The 20938-nt window shown below is 41.2% G+C and overlaps 3 protein-coding genes across 10 annotated transcripts in view; 2 read left to right on the forward strand and 1 right to left on the reverse strand.

Moving 5' to 3' along the window:
• The window catches only part of pfas (phosphoribosylformylglycinamidine synthase), a 15789-nt gene extending 15011 nt beyond the window's left edge, over window positions 1–778 (forward strand). The window contains exon 28 of one of the 2 annotated variants that reach the window (XM_030434437.1): window positions 97–778. In XM_030434437.1, the coding sequence (XP_030290297.1) occupies window positions 97–407 (311 nt within the window). In that variant the 3' untranslated portion in view covers window positions 408–778. The remainder of the gene's footprint in view (window positions 1–96) is intronic. The other variant, XM_030434438.1, reaches the window with a different exon arrangement.
• On the reverse strand, window positions 771–8455 carry LOC115592006 (E3 ubiquitin-protein ligase RNF170). Of its 4 annotated transcripts, none has more exons than XM_030434464.1 (8): window positions 7847–8455; window positions 6133–6373; window positions 5046–5149; window positions 4351–4447; window positions 3820–3925; window positions 2239–2312; window positions 2045–2155; window positions 771–1635 (listed from the first exon to the last, which is right to left on the reverse strand). In XM_030434464.1, exons 3-8 carry the CDS (start codon window positions 5099–5101, stop codon window positions 1330–1332), a joined length of 750 nt encoding a protein of 249 aa, XP_030290324.1. In that variant the 5' UTR covers window positions 5102–5149; window positions 6133–6373; window positions 7847–8455; the 3' UTR covers window positions 771–1329. The 4 variants fall into 4 exon arrangements, with proteins under 4 accessions (XP_030290324.1, XP_030290321.1, XP_030290322.1 ...); XM_030434461.1 differs by having other exon boundaries at window positions 771–1674; window positions 7847–8448; XM_030434462.1 differs by lacking the exon at window positions 6133–6373 and having other exon boundaries at window positions 771–1674; window positions 7847–8447.
• Window positions 7480–20865, forward strand: hook1 (hook microtubule-tethering protein 1). 4 transcript variants are annotated; one of them, XM_030434441.1, is made up of 23 exons: window positions 7480–7783; window positions 9433–9518; window positions 10211–10283; window positions 11717–11767; window positions 12130–12262; window positions 12577–12644; window positions 12741–12803; window positions 13299–13328; window positions 13726–13809; window positions 15083–15246; window positions 15330–15470; window positions 16026–16227; window positions 16394–16504; window positions 16606–16693; window positions 16782–16848; window positions 16941–17081; window positions 17218–17305; window positions 17547–17578; window positions 17687–17769; window positions 17904–18004; window positions 18121–18222; window positions 18336–18404; window positions 18851–20865. In XM_030434441.1, exons 1-23 carry the CDS (start codon window positions 7739–7741, stop codon window positions 19007–19009), a joined length of 2181 nt encoding a protein of 726 aa, XP_030290301.1. In that variant the 5' UTR covers window positions 7480–7738; the 3' UTR covers window positions 19010–20865. The 4 variants fall into 4 exon arrangements, with proteins under 4 accessions (XP_030290301.1, XP_030290302.1, XP_030290304.1 ...); XM_030434442.1 differs by lacking the exon at window positions 13299–13328 and having other exon boundaries at window positions 7481–7783; XM_030434444.1 differs by lacking the exons at window positions 7480–7783; window positions 9433–9518; window positions 10211–10283 and adding an exon at window positions 10305–10475.
• The last annotated feature ends 73 nt before the right edge of the window (window positions 20866–20938 follow it).

Genomic DNA, 20938 nt, shown 5'->3' on the forward strand with positions numbered 1-20938 from the left:
CATTCTGCTGACTCACAAGTCACAGGTCAGCATGTTCTGCAATCAGCAGCTGTGTTTAATATTGGTTTTTTCCCTGTTACCGCTTTTCCTTCACAGGTCTGATGCAATTCCGTAGCTCTCAGGCCCAGGACCAGATTATTTCTGGTGGGCTCGCCCCCCTACGTTACCTCGATGACCAGGGTCACCCCACCGAAGAGTACCCTCTGAACCCTAACGGCTCCCCAGGGGGCATAGCGGGGCTCTGTTCCAGAGACGGGAGACACCTGGCCATGATGCCCCATCCAGAGCGCTGCACCCTGGGCTGGCAGTGGCCCTGGGCCCCGAGGGACTTGAGACCATCTCTGACACCTTCACCGTGGCTGCGCATGTTCAAGAACGCAGCAGCCTGGTGCAGCAACACACAGTGATGATACTGTGTTTATGTTTCTGGTGCTGTCAAAGCAGTATTATTGTTGGGTTGTGTAAACTGAAACTGTAAGTCCTGTTTATGTGACTCGATCATGTAATTTCATCTCTTTACTTCCTGTGGTACTCTGATGGTCTTTTTGCATTATTACTGATACCTGCTGTAATTCTTCCACTATTGTTGATTCATGTTGACTTTGTTACATTTTATAGGTTTCATTCTGCTAATCACTTTATATTTTTACAACTCTGTTCTGTAGCACTCAGGCCTGCTGACATTATCAGTGTTGATCTCCTGAAACTTTGAATTTGAAAATAAATAAAACAAAGAAGCATATGTTGTGTGAAATAAAAGAAATGTCACATAAGACAATAAATATTCTTTATTTTCAACAAAAAAAAACTTAAATTCATACAATATAAAGTATTTACATGGATGTCAATATAACAGTACTGACAACAGCTTTTCTACAGCTTTTTGAAACAAAATGGAAAATTGCTGCCCAGTTAGGAGTAAAAATAAGATTTTTCTGATGGGTAAGATGCTAAAGAAGATTGATTACAGTTCAAATTTAAAAGCTGAAGCTAGTTTTGATTGAGATTGATGAAAAATGTGCCTGTTTTAATATTGATTAAAGAGCTTCCAGCCTAACCCCTTGGGAATTTCAGTAATATATAGCATGTGTGACTTCAGCTGAACCAGCACACTGCATGACTTTGTGTTCAGAAATCCCTCAAGGCTCTGTTATCACTTAAAAAACATGCTTGTAGTCTTGAGTCCAGAGTCCGAGAGGCTCAGACACAAGATGACATCTCCACTGCTGCATGCTGTGCCGTTGTCAATATTCTTGCATCTACTAATCCAACCAGCTGCAGCCAGAGCGAGGAAATCCAATGACAGTCCATGTCAGACTTGTACTGACACTACAGTGAACTCCCCATTACTCCTTGTGAGGTCGTAGCATCTGCAGAGCGTCCTCCTCTCTCTGGTGCCATTTGCTGGTTGATATTGATAACGCAGATGAGGAGCAGGATGACCACCACCAGGTCATCCAGGACCCCCAGCAGTCCACAGAGGGAGGGGTCTGTTTCTAGGGGGTTTGCCGCCGAGGAGATGGCCTCCAGAGGAGGCGAGGAGATGGACATCACGGTCCCCACACAGCACAGCGCCACCCTGAAGAAAAACAGCCACACGAGTCCTCCCATGGTGCCCAGGCCTCGTGCCAGTAACTGTAGGAGGAGAGGTGCGTCACACAGGTAGTCTGTTACCTGGACAGAAGAGAAGACTGGTCAGAAGTAGGGCGACTGGGTGTGTCAGTGTGAGGAGTGTTAACAAAAAACCTCCACTGGTTATACAGGACAATAAATCCCTGAAGTTGCATAAGAGGTATTCCTTTTACAAGGCCTATTATCACAAAGAACAGTTGAAGAAGTCTCATCTTTCCCATGATCAAAGCTAGCATTCAATTCTTTAAGGGAAACTTGCTCCATCTGATACTTTTACACAACCACACACAGGTAAAGAGTGGAGAATAAATAAACTACTATGGAAAGACTTCAAGGATAGTTTCTTGCAAGAGAGTACTCTAAATTAAGGCAAACACAGCATGTGTGTCTGACAGACAGACTGAATACTGACCCTACGTGGGGCTCCGGAATAACGTTTGTTGTAGTCTGTGATTTCCCCGAGAACCTCCTTTGCTTGACGGTCCGAATGACTCTCATTAAACAGATTACACAGCACGCTGACCTAAAAAAATCATCAACATTTTCACTGCATATTCACGCTCATTCTGATCCGACTGTTTAGACATCTGGTTGTGTCTACTGTACCTTCTCTCTGCAGAGAGGACAGCTGATAGCATCCAGCCAGGACCCGTGTCTCCAGTAGGCGATCAGACAGGGAGCTGCAGAATCAAAACACATAAATCATCAAACTGTGTCTACCATGATGCTTCTATACTAAAGCTACGACTTTCTTGGAAGCATGAAGTGTTTCGTCACTGTTAATGATAACAGACAGGTGTTTGGGTCATCGAGGGTGTAAAAGGCCAGGGTTACACTCAGGTAAGTGGGGCAGGTAGAGTGTATTGTATGTTAAGGTTAAGGTGACAATAGAAATGCCTTTGTAATCTGTGACTGATAATATCAAGGTTAAATCTGTGGCATAAATGTATTTATTATGAATACTGGGGCTACACAATTAATCAAAATATTGTCAAGATTGGAATTTTGCAAAAATTACTTTACTGCAAAAACGATTTTATTTGGTAATTTTGAGGTATTTGCTTTCCTTGACTTTTTTAAGTAAAGTGCATTTGTCAGATTTTACAGTGTTCAGATTCCATCAAAAATCATAATTTCTATGTTTTTCAGTAAAAAAATGAAATGCAAAAATTAGCATTCCCCCTAAAATCTTAACTCACGTTGCGATCAAATGATCAACAAATGATGAAATAATTGCAATACATACTTTTCTTTTTGCGGATCATTATGCCCTGTTAAAGACATGGCGTCTAAATGTGGGAAAAATAAGAGGCTTCTTATTTTGCAAACACTTTTGTAAAAATAAACTAACATAATGATCATCTCTCTGGTTATACTCTATCAGAATATTAATCAAATAAAATAAATAATTAACATATCCATTTGTTGCTATATCCCCACCCCGACCTCTCAGGTCAGCTGAATTCGACAGGTGGCTAATTCTTACATACTGCACCTTCAATATAAAACACTTCCTGTATATAAAATGTGCCCTGCCTCACGTTCTATTTAGGAGTAAGGTGCAACTGTCCTGCGTCTCAGAGGGAGTGAGTCACATTATCATGTGTCAATACAAAGTCTACTACGTTTCAAGTGATTCAGGGCTAATCAAAACATAAGTGAAAGGACAATGCCACAATCAAGGTTTGGACCGCATATCAGTCAACTAAGCCATCTAATTCTTTGCTGAAGATGGTAAGCAAACTAAAAAGTTTGACCACCTTGATCAGATATTCTACTTATATTTGAAGTTCACCTCTGCACTTCTTGTTTTTGGTGATTCGCGACACTATCTCTTATATAACTGTGCACCTTGGAGAAGGATAATGTGAGTAAAGCCGTCAGGTGAGAGGCAGCTTTGGAAAACCAAGGCAGCAGTTAATTATTCAAAGCCAGAAAAGATGGGCCCGATAAGGCTCGAGACATGCACACTGATGCTCCACCGAGTGAAAAGTCAGACTGAACAATAAGCACATGACGAATCAGGTGAGAAAATGTGAGAGTGACTGAAAAATTAATGAATCCAGTCTCGTAGCCGATGGAGCGAGCAAATGCATGAATGACAGATGAGAACTTGTCTACTCTGGAACTTGTATAAGGAGTCATGGTCGGCCTGTGTGTTTGAGTGTGTTGTGGTTCATGTCGTACCACAGAACAAATGACCACAGTTGGTCTGGACGGGGAAGCTGGCCGTCTGCAGGCACACCGGACAGTGCCAGTCTCGGCCTGTGGAGGCACATGACTGTGTGGATTCCTGAAGAGATGAAGGGAAAAGAGAGACAAATGTTCATGAGGTGAGAGGTTTGAAACAGGATGAAGGAAGCAGAAAAAAAGACTCCCACAAATCTTAAAAATGTTCTTGATACTTTCTGATTTATAATTTAAAAAAAGGGTTAAAGTCCTTGATGACCCCGAATAACAAACTACCTACATAATACATGTTGAGGGACTGATTAAACACATAAACAGTGAGATTATTATGTTTGGCAGCAACTCTCTCCACCAGACTGTGACCCTAATAAAAGCTATTATAATAATCACATGACGGTGGTGCCTTACAGTGATAATACTGTTTGTGCTTGTCCTGTTGTTACTGTCTGCTTGTCTGTCTGTTACTCGTTTATTTTAAAGAAATATCTCCAGTTCAGGACTGAGGAAAACATCAAAACATCACCTCACCTTGTGCCAGCTCATATACGTTGATGCCGTCTGCTCAGGTGTGCACACCTGAGATCTGGGTGACCCGAGGTGAGCGTGACCCGTCGGACGATCCAGTCTGAAACGTGACACAACAACGATGAACACGCCTGGAATATTGAATATCTGCTAGTGACACGAAACGGAAATTTTGTGAGATAAGGTTGATTGTACTCGGCTTTTTTTTTTGTTTGCAGATGACAGATGATGCTGACATGTTGCATCCACAAAGACCTCAGGAAAGTAATTTAACTAAATGATTTCAAAGCATTAATTTGTAAGATTGATCTTTAAGATAGACAGCTACTTTCACTCTCAGCAATGCAGTGATTAGCTTCTGAAATTAAATTAAGTCATTTAAACAGACACACAAAAGATATCACACCTGCATTTATTTTACGTTATTAAACATGTTTTTTTATGGTTTAATTGCATCAATAGGAAGAAACATGTTTGGTGTCATATTTTCTTGAGATGTTGAGAAAAAAGAGATTCTAAGAAACTGTTTCAAGTCCAGTGGATCACTTTCAGATGCGATGCAGTGAGCCTGAGTGAACGTGACATCAAAACATTTTCTCATGGCTGAAATTTCCCCCTAAGTCACAGCAACCTAAATTATCTTCGCGAGTGCAGAAAAAGAACCCCAACCGTGTTTTGTGTAACAAAATGAGACTCACCTGGGATGAGAGCTGTGGCAGGGGTGCATAGTCGAACTAGAAACAGCAGCTGACATGTAGTCACCGTCTCCGAGAAGGAAGTGAAGTGCTGCCTGACAGCATCACTGTTCAAAATAAATTAGAGCTGCGTGTTAATGATCAACTACACCTTCCAGTATCAGCTGGTGTCGGAGTCTTCCAGCTCAAAGATAGCAGCAGTGCAGTCAGATCAATAAAGCAGTGTTTTTTTTACACGGCTCCTAAAAGAATATTTTTTAAACAGTGCAATTCAGTTTTTTGTATTTAAAACATTACATCTGAAAAGTGCCCCGTCCCCTTCTCTTCAGTGTGGTCGAACTATTTGTGTCACATGACTTTTCATCAGATCAAAGGCAGAGATGATCCCTCCCATGAAGGCTGGATCTGACCTCGCCAATCATTTACTCAGAGTTTACTCTGGCAGCAGCTCTGCTACACATAATTCTGCATTTACCATAAACTGTGGGTTGTGCAATGTGTGTGAGCGTCACTGGCATTAACACTAAAAGCTGTGAAGGGGCGCCTCAGCTGAAGATAGTCAACCCAGCTGCAAAAAAATTCCCAACTATCATTCTCGCATTGTACCATTTCTTTAAAGGTGCAGTATGTAAAAACTGGCCACTTGTTGAATTCATACTCTGCTGCTAACTATATTCTATACATCCACGACTGGAGCTACCGTTAGCTTATTAGCTCACTTAGCCGTGCAGCTGGCTGGACAACTGGGGGAGTTTTGGGCTGCTAATACAGGAGCTTTGGACCGGCGGGATGAAGAGGTTTTCAGGCTGAGGGCTAGCTCTTTAGCATGCTAACTTCAGTAAATATCTCTGCAACACTATACAACGACATTTTCACATAATTTCAACATTTTGATGATCATTTTAATTCATATTTGAATGTTTTAAACAAAAATTCTTAAATAATTTTATGTTAAAACCGCGTAACAAAGTGTTGCAACAATAAAGCTCGCTGTGACTATATCTATCTGTGAGTGAAGACGTGGTAATCTCCACAATTGTGGCGACTGCAGAAATATCCTGGCAAATATTTACACATGCAGGCACTTCACCTCAGATAGGAGCCAAAGAGGGGGAGTTAAAAGGGGTTCAGGTCAGCTAAAAATAGCCATCATCAGTCAGCGAGGGTCAGGGTCTCAGAGCGGTATAAGCCAGGAGATAAAACAGAGTTGCTCACCTACTGACAAATACAAATACAAATACAAATACAGGACAGTTGACACAGGTAAAGTCCAGTCCGAGGTCATTCACACACTGTTTTTACTATGCTCCGTGGTCCCCTGGTCATCTGCCCTAGAGAGTGATGTAAGAATGAATTGTGTTAAATTCAACCAGATTCAATATGGAGTAAGGTTCCATTATGCATGTGGTCATTCTTTGTAATTTTTCACATTGAGGCTCGGAAAGCAGGTGACACATGCAGGAGTTGTTATCTTGGATAAGCAGTCCGTTACTGGCAGCTCACTGTAGCCTGGAATTTCACACACACCCTCACGTGATGTGAGACATATAAATGCATAACGTGAGGTTTGTGGTTTCATGAGAAATGATTTACCATCAGAGAATGCTTGGCATGCTGACAAGCTGTTAGGGTCTGTCTGAGGGCACAGTGATTACACACTACACTTTATATTTCCAGTTAGTATAGCCATACAAAGCAGGACTAAAATTAATTAATATTGCACTTGTATTTCCATCTCCAAGCAGTGCAGGGTCGTCTCTCTGTTGGGAATGTAGCTGGGAACAGTGTTAGGTGAGGTTACAAGCCTTCTACAGTGGGTCACGTAGTGTAACATGGAACAAACTGCAATTAAGATTCCATTTTGGTTGAGCAAGTGCTGTGACCTCTGTTGTTGGCAGACAAAATTAGGTCAAACAAGGAGAGAAATTTCCAGATGAATGCAATACTTACAAAACCCCAATTGGATTTCAAACAGAAGTGAATACAGTTGAAATAATTTATTAGATAGTGGCTTTAATGTTTGCTTTTTTTTGTTATGCTTAACTTTGTAGCGTTTCCTCACATGTATTCTTATGATATTGGTTGCAAACACATACAATTGGATTGCCATTTCACAAGGGTTCCCATCTCTTGGGAAGAGACTTATTGATCTGTTTGTACAATATTGACAGGGATTTAGTGCAGTAACACACCAACATAGTATTTAATTCATGAAGTAATAAATCATTTAACTGTGATCCAATCCCTTGCATTTGATTTTCATCCATCAATCAAGAGAGCCGTGAATATGATACTCACAAATGTTTTGATTGTGTCCAGATAATGGGGGCGTAAATTAATCGCAGATCAAGCTCACCGATTGGCTACAGCGCGGTTTAAGACCCGCCAATCATTCCAGGTCTCAACACTGATTGGTTCAGGCTTCTATTCCCCTCCTCGCTCTCACCTCAACGATCGCCTGCAAGCAAGTAAACGTCAAATAACTAAGAAACTGCGCCATTCTCGTACATCCTACGCTGTTTTTAGGGCGGAAAGGCTGCTGTGCATCCTCACTCTGCGTACTCGTCGTTAAAGTATTACCTCTCGGCAGCAGGTGAGGTCAAATGCAGAGGAGAGGAGCGGAAGAGCTTTGCTGACAGGTGGAAAATATTTTAGCTTTGAGCTAAAAAAAAAAAAAAAGAAAAAAAAAGGAGCCGATGGACGAGACTAAAGCGGCGCTAACCGAGAGCCTCATAATATGGGTGAGTGTTTTGTGAATATGTCGCCTCGTTAAAGGGAAAAACCGTGGAAGCGCTTTCGCTTACCTGTTCGTAGGTGGTGGGGCTGTCAGTCGATAACACCCTCCAGCTGAGAGAAAATGGGGGTTAATAAGAACGAGCACTAACGTCCGTCATTTATAATAACGGCTGACTTTGTAAGCTAACGTTATATCGCTGTTGTTATGGAGATTAGCCTCCGTTGTGGCTGTAATACACTTAACGGACAGGAAGGGACAGTCCACCGACACGACATGTAGCTGCAGGCTAATAAATACAAGTTAAAGTTAACATTTAGCGTCAGGAGCTACAAAAACAACGACTCTCTTCAGTTTTCCTCGTCGTGTTTGAGCGAGTTAATCCCATTTACCAGGAGATATTTGCGGAATGTCGCTCTTTGGGTCTTTTGTTAACATTATGTAACTGATTAAATGTGGCTAACACCAGACAGGTACTTTAATTTACCTGCTAGCTAGCGGTGCTGCACCTGTCCTTCCCCTTCATGGGTGTAAATCCACGTTTTGTTGCCCTGTCTTGGGTTTATTATTAGGCCGAGTAGTGTGTTAATTAGATCTCGAGTCGGCTTCATCTGACAGCTAAATCCTGTTACTATAAGTTACCTCAACTGTATTACTAGTTCATGCCACAAACACCTGCGATCAATTAAAAGTCAGCAATGGCGGAAGAACGATTCAAGCATTTAATAGAAGTAAAACTAGTAATATCACAGCCTAAAAATACTGCATTATAGCTGATAAAAATCATGCATTTAAAGCAAAATGGATCTTTTGAGAAAAATATGTGTATTACTGGATCATATTAGTTACATTCATGTGTAACCAAGGGTCACAAATGTTTCATTTGGTAAAGGTTAGACTGGTTTCAGATGCGTTTTTATACTGCTGGGTAGCTTAATCTATAGCAAATATCACAGTTATCGCTGATTTATATTTGAATCAACAGTCTAGATCTGTAACTAGTAACTAAAGCTTTGATATAAATGTAGTGGTATATAAGTATTAAGTAAGATACTGACTGATTCATAACTTAAAAGAAAACGCCTCCAAACACATCTCATTTTGGATTATAACCTTCACTGTTTGGTTGGAGTGAAGCACATACCAGTTGCTGTTAGATAGGATTGATAATCACTGTCAAAAGCAGGATGTGTACAGGACACAGTTGGATAGTGAATTCACCTTAGAGCAGGGCTACTACTTGAATTATTCACCATTCGCCCATCCACCTTCTCTAAAAGCTTATCTTTCGGGGGTTGCGGGGGGTGCTGGAGCAGGGTACACCCTGGATAGGTTGCCAGTTTATCCCAGGGCACTTAAACCAAGTAGTGAAACCGTTGTCTTTCCTAGTTGTGGTGTCTTTGCCACTGCTATCTGCAGTCCAATCTTTAGTGCATCCCTGCCATATCTCCTTTATTTATACTTCCCCCATAACAGTTTGGATGCAGGTACAACATCACATCGGCGCATCTGCAGTGTGGTGGAGAAACTCATTAACGATAGCTTGAGTAATGCAGCCAGTCTGCCTGTCACACCCTCCCTGATGTGTTTTCCCGTCACTCTCCTTGGTTTGTTGGCTGGTGCCCATGATGCTGTATTTTTTTTTCTGCCCCTCAGCTGCAGACCTTCAACACTACTGCGCCCTGCAGCACAGTGGCAGAGCTGACCACTGGAGCGGCAATATCACAGGCGCTGCATCAAATGTGAGAGAACACACACACACACACACACACACACACACACACACACAGGAATACATCATAAACTGAAGGTTTTCCCGATCGGCCCCATTATTCATAATACCTGGTTACTCTGCAGATGCATCATATATTTACAGCCAGTCTGGTTTGGCTCAAACAATTCACATCCTTTTCTGGTACTTCAGTTAAACCAGCTGGGATAGTTTATTAATTTATAAGACAAGGTGTGCAAAACATAAATATTGGCTAAAATAAAGAATATTGTCACAATTTCTAGTACTTTTGCAAGAATACAGATTTTTTTTTTTGTATTGCAAGCAATTTCATTCATCAAGAGAAACTATTGTGACATGCTGTATATCAAACAACAGACTTTTTTTAAATCAGCGATTACAGAAGTGTTGATTCATATCGATCTATTATAGAGGAAGGAGATACCTTATTCTCCTCCGACGACAACCTTGAGAGTTCAGAAGGCACCGAAGAACACCTCATTTTTCTAGGGATTTTTACTGTTTCACTTTAAGAAATAAACAGCATGTATAAGATTAGGTTGAGAGAAAGTAAAGTGCACCGTTGAATTTTATATAGAAGAATTTGACCTTGGATGGCACACAATTAGATGAACTTTTCTTCTTCTGTGTGTGTGTGTGTGTGTGTGTGTGCGTGTGCGTGTGCGCGTGCGCGCGCTGCAGAGACCCAGCTTGGTTCAGTGATGGATGGCTCACTCGTATCAAAGCAGATGTGGAGGACAACTGGAGACTGAAGGTACAAAGCAGTGCTGTCTCCCACGTCCCCTCTCTGTCCTCCTACTTCTCTCTTCATATTCTGCTGAACCCCCCTGTGTGCTGTGAGGCAAACCCTCCTTGAAACTGACCTCCTGCCTGCCCCAGGGGTGCTGCTCCTGGCTTAGCCTGCACCCTGACCCTGCGCTCTACTCCTCTGGTGAATTGTGTACATGTATGTTTGTCCAAGTATGTCAGCTATATGTAGTGTAAGGGTGATTTAGAAAAAAAATGCATGCTATTCTCTCCCTCTCTGTTTGGCTGTGACTGTGTTTTCCTGTTGCCGTCTTTCCTCCCCAATAGACCTTTGCCACAGGAGACATACTGTCATGTCACAGATGTAAAAAATTAAATGAGTGATGGCTGAATTCCATTTTGCTGCGTCAGTTTAAGGGTTCTGCTGTTGTGCATGATGCATGATGATATGCATTAATGTTATAATTTGCTTTTTCTATTATGAAAAAGTCAGAATGTCCGCTGTGACATGAGTTTATTGTCACAGCAGTACCAATAACCAAATTGCTATTTCTTATTGCAATAAGCAAAAGGCTTATTGTGTACATTTGTAAAGTTTCATCTTGTCGTTGCATGAGCATAAATTGTGTTTAAGGGAATATCTGTTGCTAGTTAGGCCTTGTTCAGACTGCCAGCCCAAATAAGTTTTTCGGCATATCCAGATTGTAGTGTTGTCTAACTTCGTTTCCTTGAAAAATATTGATAGTCAAAACCATATTTGATACCATGGTGTGTTAAAAGAATAGCATCTAAGTTACTTTATCAACTTTCAACCTTTATCAACCTTGTATACCTGTGTGTGGATAATGCAAAACATGTGTTTTTTAACCTGTTTCAAATAATTCGATTGATATTCTATCAAGATTTTGATATTTTTGACAACACTAACAGACTCCAGATTGATTTAGGAAGAAAAACACATTAAATCCAATTTTTTCAAATTGGATTCCAGCCATATTTGAAGGTGGTTTTTGTAATGCAATTCCAATCTGATTTCCATAAGTGTCTTATGCATCACTCGCAACACGACCCACAACGTCGAAGTGAAGTCTAGAGTGACGGAACTGCTGTAGAGCGGCTGAAGATAATCTACCACTGTGTTGTATACCAGCCTCCTCCTTCCCTGAGTTATTCTGGTGCAATGCAGGAGTTCTGCACCGTGACTTGACCCGGCAATCTTTTGGCATACAAGATGATTGATCCCCATTTGTCAGCCTGTTTTGTTAGAACAGCAACCTATGCAGATGGGTTTTGAAATGTTTGGATGCATAAATCAGAACTGATCGATTGCAATTAACATGTTTGTACATTAGAAACAGGCCTGCAGTCTGAACAAAGTTAGTTCCCTTTGTGCCCATTTAACTACAAACTAAATTCACAGCATCTTGTGTGTGTTCACAGATGAACAACCTGAAGAAGATCCTTCAGATGATGGTTGATTATTATAATGAGGTAGGTTGTTGCCTTGTACATACTATCCTCTTGGTGTTTGCACAGTGTCAGGTGTTTGAGAGAAGCACCTGCTGTATGTTAGACTCTGTGTGTTCATTCAGTTCTTGTGGGAGTTGTATTGTGTACTGTTTATGTAGCACAAAGCCCCAGGAGCCTAGTGTGCAGTAGAAATCAAAACAAGTAGCTGTAGGCTGGTTGACAATAATATGAAGCCCAGCAGGTTTGTCATATCCATTTTGCCAAAACAACACATGATTGTAATATTTTATTTATTCATCAGTCCACTTAGTTGTTGCAAAACTCCAGGACCACAGATATTATAACAGTGCATTCTCACTAACCTGTTATTTCTATCCCATCAGATCCTAGCCCAGGAAATCTCAGACTTCCCCCTTCCAGATGTGGCTCTGGCGGCAGAGAATTTAGATGCTGTCGAGCTGGGGAGGCTGCTGCAGCTCGTATTAGGCTGTGCTGTCAAATGTGAGCGTAAACAAGGTATGTGGTTGCTTGTATGTTATGCCCTATTTGTGGACACATCACACAAACAGATACTCAAATATCTACAGTGTATGTGCTGTACAGTGTAGATAAAAAGGGAACTGTTTCACTGAAATCCAGTCAGGTTAAGCTGAACAGTGTTCAATTGTTGTCCTGCCAAGCCACTGACAAAGGCAGAGGGCCATCAGGCGGCCTGGCTCGGGAAAACAGTGATGACAGTGTTATATCTAGAAGTAGGACACAGATGCTGAAAATTTAAAATTATACAATTGGTGTGTGTTGTTGATTAATCTCTCTCACTCTCTCCCCAGAATACATTCAGATCATCATGACCTTGGAGGAGTCTGTACAGCATGTTGTCATGACAGCCATCCAAGAGGTCAGTACAGTCCATCCAAACACCAACAAGTGTCTCCTATTGCTATTATGATGAGTCTGTGTAATCCATCAATCCAATGATATGTTTCCTCTTCAGCTTATGAGTAAAGAGATCATGGCCCCATTTGGAACAGAGCTGTCAGGGGACTTGGAACAGCAGGTCAGTGTTACTATTACTGAGACTACCAACTGGGAGAATTTCCTCTGGGAACTTCTCTGCTGTGAAAATCTCTTCACTAGGTGAATTCGGAGATACAGTCTCAATGTCCAATTTGTGTTATATGAAAATAGACAAAACAGAAAAGATCAAATCTGCTGTGTAAACTGCATAAGGCCTCATTTAGAACAAATCAAGAGTTGCAGCATTTAGGGCAGAGTCGCACATCAGTGTGAGAGGACACAACTGAATATCATTGTTTGGTCCATGAACTCCACCTTGATGGCGCTCAGTTTCTGGCTTCCAGTTTAAAGTAACAACGCTCCCAGAGAGACTTTCTCCAACCTCCACGTGGAGTATTTCTCTTCCTCTGCTGGTGCAGTCTCCTGGGAGCACGATAGTGTTTGAGGAACTAGGCATCATAGTAGAAACGTGAAGCGTTATGGTGGATCCTGAATATTTGTGCATTTGTTTTGTTTTATTTTTCTTGGCCTATAGGACGGTAACTGTTTCACCCTGACACCAAAGGTATTGAGAACACACACAAAAAACCATCCTTTATAAGTATTATAGTATAATTTTAAGAAATTTAGCGTGAACTGCCTGAACAACAATACTCCTGATAGGCCTGACTGATAGTCAGCTAATGTGATTGGGCTTCCCTACAACTCCTGCAGTCAGCACCACTGCAGCCTAAGTGCTCTAAATGGAAGGACTGGTATTTTCTGGACTGAATGAGGCTTAAGTCTCCAGTGTAACACAGTCACAATTAAAGTTTTATTTCAAAGGAGTCAACTAACCCCTCCAGTAGCTCAGCACTGAGGTGTTGATTCTTCTGGTTCTATGTGAGAAAGAGCATTGCGGTTAAACTCATCTATAAATTGAATGTGTGTGTTTGTTAATTCTGCTTTTTCTTTGTGTCCAGCTTAAAAAAGCTCTAGAGGACATGACTGAACTCCTAGCAGAGAAGGAAGCGTTAGCCCAGCGCTGTCAAGAGCTTGACATGCAGGTGAATAGAGCCCACACACAGACACACACGCACACACAGACACACAGACACACGCACACATATATTAGTTTATTTTTCTGTAGTATTTCTACAGAAAAATATACATGAATATTTACAATCTAATTTAACATTAATTTACAGCTGTCTCTTTACTAGCCTCAGTGGCTTCTGCTGTTATTAAGATCTCCACGTCTACACACAAACACACACACACACACACACACACACACACACACACACACACACGTCTGTGGTACAGTATAAACAGGAGTTGTGTAATTCGCTGTAATGCTTGGCTCTATTGTCTGGAGCTGCTGTGGCAGAAAGACTGTGGGCTCACAGTCTGGGCTCTGCTGGTCCCACTGTGGCAGTCAGCCCATGCACTGCTCTGCCACCATGTGAAGGCCACACTCAGCACTGTGCAGACAGGCTTGGTTTAGCACAAGTCACTGATCACCTGTTCAACTGGACTCTCGACAGATTTGATTTGTCTTGCTCATCTCTCACCGGGCAAGGTAAGCTTAACATGGTTGACCGTTCGGCAAAACTAAACCATCTAAACCATCTTCTAAAATGTTTACTCTAACTCAGCTAACAGAAAAACACGATCAGGATTCTGTTCAACAAGTCATACAGTGTGTGTTTTAATATTTTATAAATTCTAGTAATTTAGCTGGGAATATCTGCCTGGTTAAGTAACTCTTTTGTTGTCTTATTTTTGTTAAAAGTAACATCACAATTTTTTTCAATTTTCCTTCTTTCTTTATTTCTATAATTTAATGTTTGCCACATGGAGATACATCAGAAAAAATTTAGTTTTTATAATGATGTTTTAGCGCGAGCCCTAGTTTAACATGTTTTTACACATTTTTGTTGTATGCTGGACATTTGAGCAATGACCAACCATGGACTATTTCCCTAGTATCTGGTACACATGAGGGAAATGATGGGTGAGAAGTAAACCTAACTAACCATGTATTAACATGTTTGCTTAAAGTGCACTTTGTCTGTTCGCTTCTTCCAGCATGGATTAACTGCACTGTTTGCTTTAACAGCTGGGAGAGGAAGAGAGTTTTCTGTAATGGAAGGGGTGTTTTTTTATGCTCAGATGTGACTTTGCTGCTTTGCATGAAATAATTGACCAAAGAGGGGTCAAACATCACACATCCCCTCTGCTGAGTTGACAATACTTTTGGTTGTATATTTAATTCACCTCAATAGAAAATCGTATCACTTTGCGAAAGCAGGTCTGAATCATATTGTCCCCTGACAGGTGGCTGTTCTTCAAGAGGAACGGAACAGCTTATTGGCTGAGAATGATGTACTAACAGACCGAGCCAATCAGCTGGACACATTCGACGACCCGAGCACACCCTCAGGGAGGAAACACAGCCAGCTACAGCAACAGTTAGAGGCGCTGCAGGAGGAGAACTTCAGGTCCGTCACTTTCTGCTTAAACTTGCTACAGCATCTCACAGGTTGTAATAATCTTAATAATTAAGTGTATATGCATCTTCCAGGCTGGAGGCTGCTAAGGATGACTACCGGATCCACTGTGAAGAGCTGGAGAAGCAGCTGATTGAGGTTCAGCATCGTAACGACGAGCTCACCAGCCTGGCAGAAGAATCTCGAGCTCTCAAAGATGAACTGGACGTTTTGAGGTTTGTGTCTGTGCTCCGCAACTGGTTGATCAGGTCTGGTGAAGCGTTTTCTTTTATTTAGAATGCAGACCACAGAGATAAACCAGGCAATATAGTGTACGGAAAAGCTAGACCGAATAAACAGATTATTTAAGGATCAGCATGCAATCAGACTTCTTTTGTTGCCTCGTGATGAGAGGCCAGTTAAGTGGAGAGGGAAGGCCAGCTAATGATTAGCTCCTCTCGTCTGATAAAGAGTGTGCTAATAAGTACTAATAGCTGTGGTTTTGTTTGGCTGGAACAACAATCAACACATCAACACAACAAATCATGTAATATTCCAACATATAGTAAAATAACTCTAATCTGTAAATTATATTAATGAAAAAGCCAAAATTCTTATTCCTCCCACTATGAAAGCTGCCTTCTGACAAGGATTAGAGACATGACTTCAAGGTTTATGATGATTTAGGTCTTGACAGCTCTGCTGATGGAGTCTCCATTAGTTCTCATTCGTCTTTCTCCTCTTCCCGCTTTTGTCGCCCTCGTCCTGTATTTTGTATTAATATCCTGCAGGAACTGTTCAGATCGGGTGGTGATGCTCGAGGCTTCAGTGGAAACGTACAAACGTAAACTGGAGAATCTTGGGGACCTGAAGAGGCAGATGAAGCTGCTGGAGGAGAATAACATGACCTACATGCACAACACTGTAAGCTTGGAGGAAGAGCTGCGCAAGGCCAATGCTGCCCGCGCACAGCTGGAAACCTACAAGAGACAGGTTAGTGATATGCAAAGCAGGTCTAGAAGTTGGGGAAACTTGGCCATATACTGAACAGATTTGATTTCATTCATCTTAAATACAGATTGTATTGATTATAATTATTGTCTTTAGTGCCACACATTGTGTTATTTGTTTACACTTGTTGTCACGTGCCTGCTGTCAGGTCCAGGAGCTACACAGGAAGTTGTCTGAGGAGACGAGGCGAGCCGACAACCTGGCCTATGAGATGAAGAAATTGGAGGAAAAGCATGAGACTGTGATAAAGGAGAAAGAGGTGTGGCAGCTTTTTAAATGTGTCAGGAGGATTTTTGCTCCACTCCAGCTGTGGTAAACATCTTCACTAACGTTTAGCCTGTTTAAAATCTCCTCTACTAGCGGATCATCATGGAAAGAGAGTCTCTGAGGGAGGTTAACGAGGAGCTGCGATGCACTCAGGCCCAACAGCACCAGCTCTCCCAAGCAGGTACCTCACACTGAAATCACATCTGACATCACAACGCTGTATAGTCACTTGTCACCTTGTCATTCTCACATGTACTTTTTTCATGTAGGGATCCTTCCTTCTGGCAGCCCCAGCCACGACAACCTGGCAGCTGAATTAATACCCATTGAGTACAGGTGATAGACGCAGCTTCTGACAGTGTGTTCTGCTTTCTACTTCACTGTGTTGTGTGGGTGTGTGAACACTGACTTTATATTTGTGGCTGCAGAGAAAAGTTCATCAGGCTGCAACACGAGAACAAGATGCTAAGAGTGCAGCAGGAGGAGTACGAGAGGGAGAAGATCACTGCACTGCAGGAGCAGCTGGAGGAAGCACATAAGACCCGCAGTGAACTGGACACTGAGAACAGGTGAACAGAGCCAATCTCTCTTCCTAGGTCACCAACAGATCGAGGAGATGGGGATTCTTTACTTTTTAGCTCTGTAAAGTTTTATATTGTGCTGAATTCCTTTTTAAAATGTATTCTTTTGTTATTTTCTTGTCAGACTGAGTCGAGAGCGGATCACTGAGCTGCAGCAGCAGGTCGAGGATCTCCAGAAGGCTCTGCAGAGTCAGGCGGCCAAACCTGATGATGTGAGTGTGCCAGGGCCACTGGCACCAATACAGAGAAAATATCCCACAGAGTTACTGTTGTTAGGCTGCATAGACTTCGTGATGAATGGAATTATGGAAGGAAATCCCATTTGTTTTTGTTTTCAGTCAAAATGTTAAACTGATTAAGAGCTAATTTTTTTAACTTGTTTATTTTGCTCTTGTAATCTTGATACTTTATTTGCAGAAGCTTTTAAATATCATGTTTTATTTATTTTTTCAGTCAAACCTGAAGCGGAAACTTGATGCACACATGTAAGTGTGAATTATTGTCATTCATAAAAAAAATAAAAGAATAGATGTTAAATGAATACATATGTTCTCCAGTAGAGGGAGGTAAAGAAACAGTATTTGTATCCTCAGGGTCCAGCTGAACGAGGCTCAGGATGAAATCATGAAGAAGAAAGAGCTGCTCGAAGACCTGCAGCCTGACAACACTCAGAATTGTGAGTCTCACATCTCCAATCAGTCTGATCTGAGGACCTCAGGAGTCGAAAATATAGCCTCGTGTACAACGCTACATAAATACACAAGTGCACAGTATGACTGAAATCCAAATTTTGTCTTCCTTGCCTCTAAGCCTTGAAGCTGGACGAGCTGATGGCCGCTCTGAAGAAGAAAGATGATGACATGAGGGCCATGGAAGAGCGGTATAAAATGTACCTGGAGAAAGCTCGCAATGTGAGTGATATCAGAGTATCTTTTATTTTATTTTCTTGTTTTATCTCAGTTTCGGAAAAGGTCCAGTAGATTGATCTGATTTGTATTCGCAACTACTTTCTTTTCATGCTTGTCAGGTGATCCGAGCGCTGGATCCTAAACTGAATCCAGCCACCGCTGAGATCCAGGCTCTGAGGAACCAGTTAGCAGATCGGGACAAGCAGATTGTCAACCTGGAGGTAAATCTGCCTTTTAAGTCCTTTAGTGTTTTTTAAGCATGATGTCAAAACACAGCTTTTTTTTTCTAAAAGGTTTTCAAACCTAACTAACTTTTGGGGATTTGCTTCTGTAGCGTCAATGTGAGCAGGCCAGACTGAGAGAGTATGAGGAGAAGCTGATCGTCACAGCGTGGTACAACAAGGTAAAAATGAAATCTTGGCAAATTATCTGATCTCATATCCTGTCTTTTATAAGGCTGAAAACTAGAATGTTTTCACTGGCAATGAATCTGTGATCAATTTCTAGATTAATTGATTATTAGTTTGGTCGACAAAATCTCAGGAAATGATGAAAAAATTGTTAATGTTTTCCAAATCCCAAGATAACATCCTCAGATCTTATTTTGTCAAGATGTTCAATTTACTCCCAAAGAAGAATAAAGAAACTAAAAAATATTCACATTTCAGAAGTTGGAATCATAAACTTTTTACTTTTAAAGTGGATTAACTGATTAATCCACTTTAGGACGGTTGGCAACTGATATAATTGAATAGCTTACAACTAATCGATTAATCACTGCAGCTGTCTTCTTTTATGAATATACATACACTGAACGTATTCTGCAAATCTTTCTTTCTTCATCCGCAGAGTCTCAGCTTTCAGAAGTTGGCAGTTGAATCACGTCTCGGTGGCTGCACATCCTCCATGGTGTCGCCCAGCCAGTCCTTCTTGTCCCAGCAGCGCCAGGTCTCAAACGCCCCACGTCGGGCACTTTCCATCAGCGTGCCTGCCACTACCTCCAAATAGAGCCAAATGTCTGACCTTTTATTTAGTTAAGGGAAACTAAACTCTCCCTGACTCCTTCCCTCCCACCAGTGAGCACTAAAGTGACCTTAAACACATCTGGCTCTCAGCGCTGGGGGGGAGGGGTCACAGTTGAGCTGATTGGGATCAATGAGCGCTGGCGGTACTTATCAAACTCAACCCAATATGTAGGTCAGCCTCCTGAAGTTACTACCACATACTGTCCCACAAAACACTGGCTACAGGCTAACATTTACATAGAAGATGAATCCACAACCGGCGTTCACCTCACTAGCTAAAGTAGCGCATATTGTCCCAACCGTAGACTTGGAGCATATTTCCCATCTCCCCTGAACACTCGCTATAATCAATTCAGCCTTCGCTCTCTTGTATCCTGTCATGCTGTGTCCTTGATCAGATGGGGAACGAGAGAAATGTAAATGCTTATTACTTTATTCTCAACCATAGCCCGTAATATATGAATGTGATTTAAAAAAAAAAAAAAAAAGTAGAAAAAAAAGGGTTACTTGAATGCTAAAGCAAATTAAATTTAACTTCATATGATTGTTGATCTATGTAGAAACTTCCATCACACTATGCACTTAAAGGGCAACTCCACCAATTTTACATTACAGTGAGCATACAGGTCTCAGGGAGCACAACTGCTTATGTGCAAAAAGGTAGTATAAAGCCTTGTAGCTCACTGGAGGAGGTTTATCTGATTACATGCAGCTTCCTTTTTGGAGCCACAAAAGGCTTTATTCTATTTTTTTCACATATGTAGTTATACCCCCCAAGACCTGTGAACACACTTTAATATGTTAAATTGGTGGAGTTACCTTTTAAAGGAGTACTAAAGTTGTCATTCAGCACACTGATGAAAAAGACAAACATGTTTCAGAGGTCTTTGAGAAAATGATTGCTGTATTTGGTGCTGGACGCCAACTGCTCTGAAGCATCAAACATCAGTGGCTAAGAATTTTTGTACTAAACTGGAACAAGCCCATCACAAGCTGTGAAAATCCTACAAATCATTTTAAGTAAAATCAACCTCTGAGGTGCTGCGACAACAAATCCTACACAAGAAATTCAGGATGTGCATTTCTCATGTATTTTCTATATTCCTAAAGTGTGATTTGACCTCCTTACTGGCAGCATGCTCTAAATTAAAACTGGCAGGCCTTATTATTCACTGAATATCTTGAAGCTTATTTTAGTAGCGAGTAATTAAGTCTATAATCTATGAAGTCTTACAGCTGTTGTGTGAACATGATTTGAACACCAGCTTCTGATCCATACGTCAGAACCAGGTTAAGCTTTCTTACAGTACCTGCAAATTGTAACTTGAGAATTTTTATTCACTGTAGTTTCTATTGTATTTAACCATGGACTCGTTTCAGGCTGTTTTAATGTTGGAAGTACAGAGCGCTGTAGAGAACCTTTGATTTTGGGGGTTATTGGCTATTCAAGCTTATGGGGTCTTAAGTTCAACTGCACTAGTGTCACAAAAGGAAATGGCTGTTGAATGCCTTGTCACTCTGTATGTCTGCAATAACACTAAAGAGGCAATTCTTTATGGTTCTGCCATTTGTGATCAATAGATGTTTGTCAAAGCACTTTTATTTACTTTTGCAGTGGATGATCCTTTGTAGATTGCTGATTTAAAAGCTCATTGTCATTTATATGAGAATAAGAAGTACGATCAAACATAGCGCAGCACAGAACCTACGTGTGTAGTGTCGAATGTTTGTGTGTACAAGAAGAAAAGTGAGGAAGGCATTATAAATTTTCAGGAATTTAAGGAGTTAAACATTTTAAATCCTTTGGTTTTCTTGTGAATAAATAAATTCTTTTTCTTATAAAGTGTGTTTTTTGCATTCAGTTTGCGTTCGAAGATGAATAACGCTGAAAAATCCAAAGCTGTAATAATGA

Source organism: Sparus aurata, chromosome 11, assembly GCF_900880675.1.
Source record: "Sparus aurata chromosome 11, fSpaAur1.1, whole genome shotgun sequence".
In the NCBI taxonomy this organism is placed as follows: domain Eukaryota; kingdom Metazoa; phylum Chordata; class Actinopteri; order Spariformes; family Sparidae; genus Sparus; species Sparus aurata.

What these genes read in the sequence shown, in the direction of transcription:
- hook1 (XM_030434441.1), top strand. Translation starts at nt 7,739, where the DNA reads ATGGACGAGACTAAAGCGGCGCTAACCGAGAGCCTCATAATATGG. An exon ending in CCGAGAGCCTCATAATATGG is followed by an intron (nt 7,784 to 9,432) that starts GTGAGTGTTTTG and finishes TCTGCCCCTCAG; the next exon opens with CTGCAGACCTTCAACACTAC. An exon ending in GATGAACTGGACGTTTTGAG is followed by an intron (nt 15,471 to 16,025) that starts GTTTGTGTCTGT and finishes AATATCCTGCAG; the next exon opens with GAACTGTTCAGATCGGGTGG.
- LOC115592006 (XM_030434461.1), bottom strand. Translation starts at nt 5,101, where the DNA reads ATGTCAGCTGCTGTTTCTAGTTCGACTATGCACCCCTGCCACAGCTCT. An exon ending in CTGTGGTCATTTGTTCTGTG is followed by an intron (nt 2,313 to 3,819) that starts GTACGACATGAA and finishes TTGATTCTGCAG; the next exon opens with CTCCCTGTCTGATCGCCTAC. An exon ending in GTCCTCTCTGCAGAGAGAAG is followed by an intron (nt 2,156 to 2,238) that starts GTACAGTAGACA and finishes TGATTTTTTTAG; the next exon opens with GTCAGCGTGCTGTGTAATCT.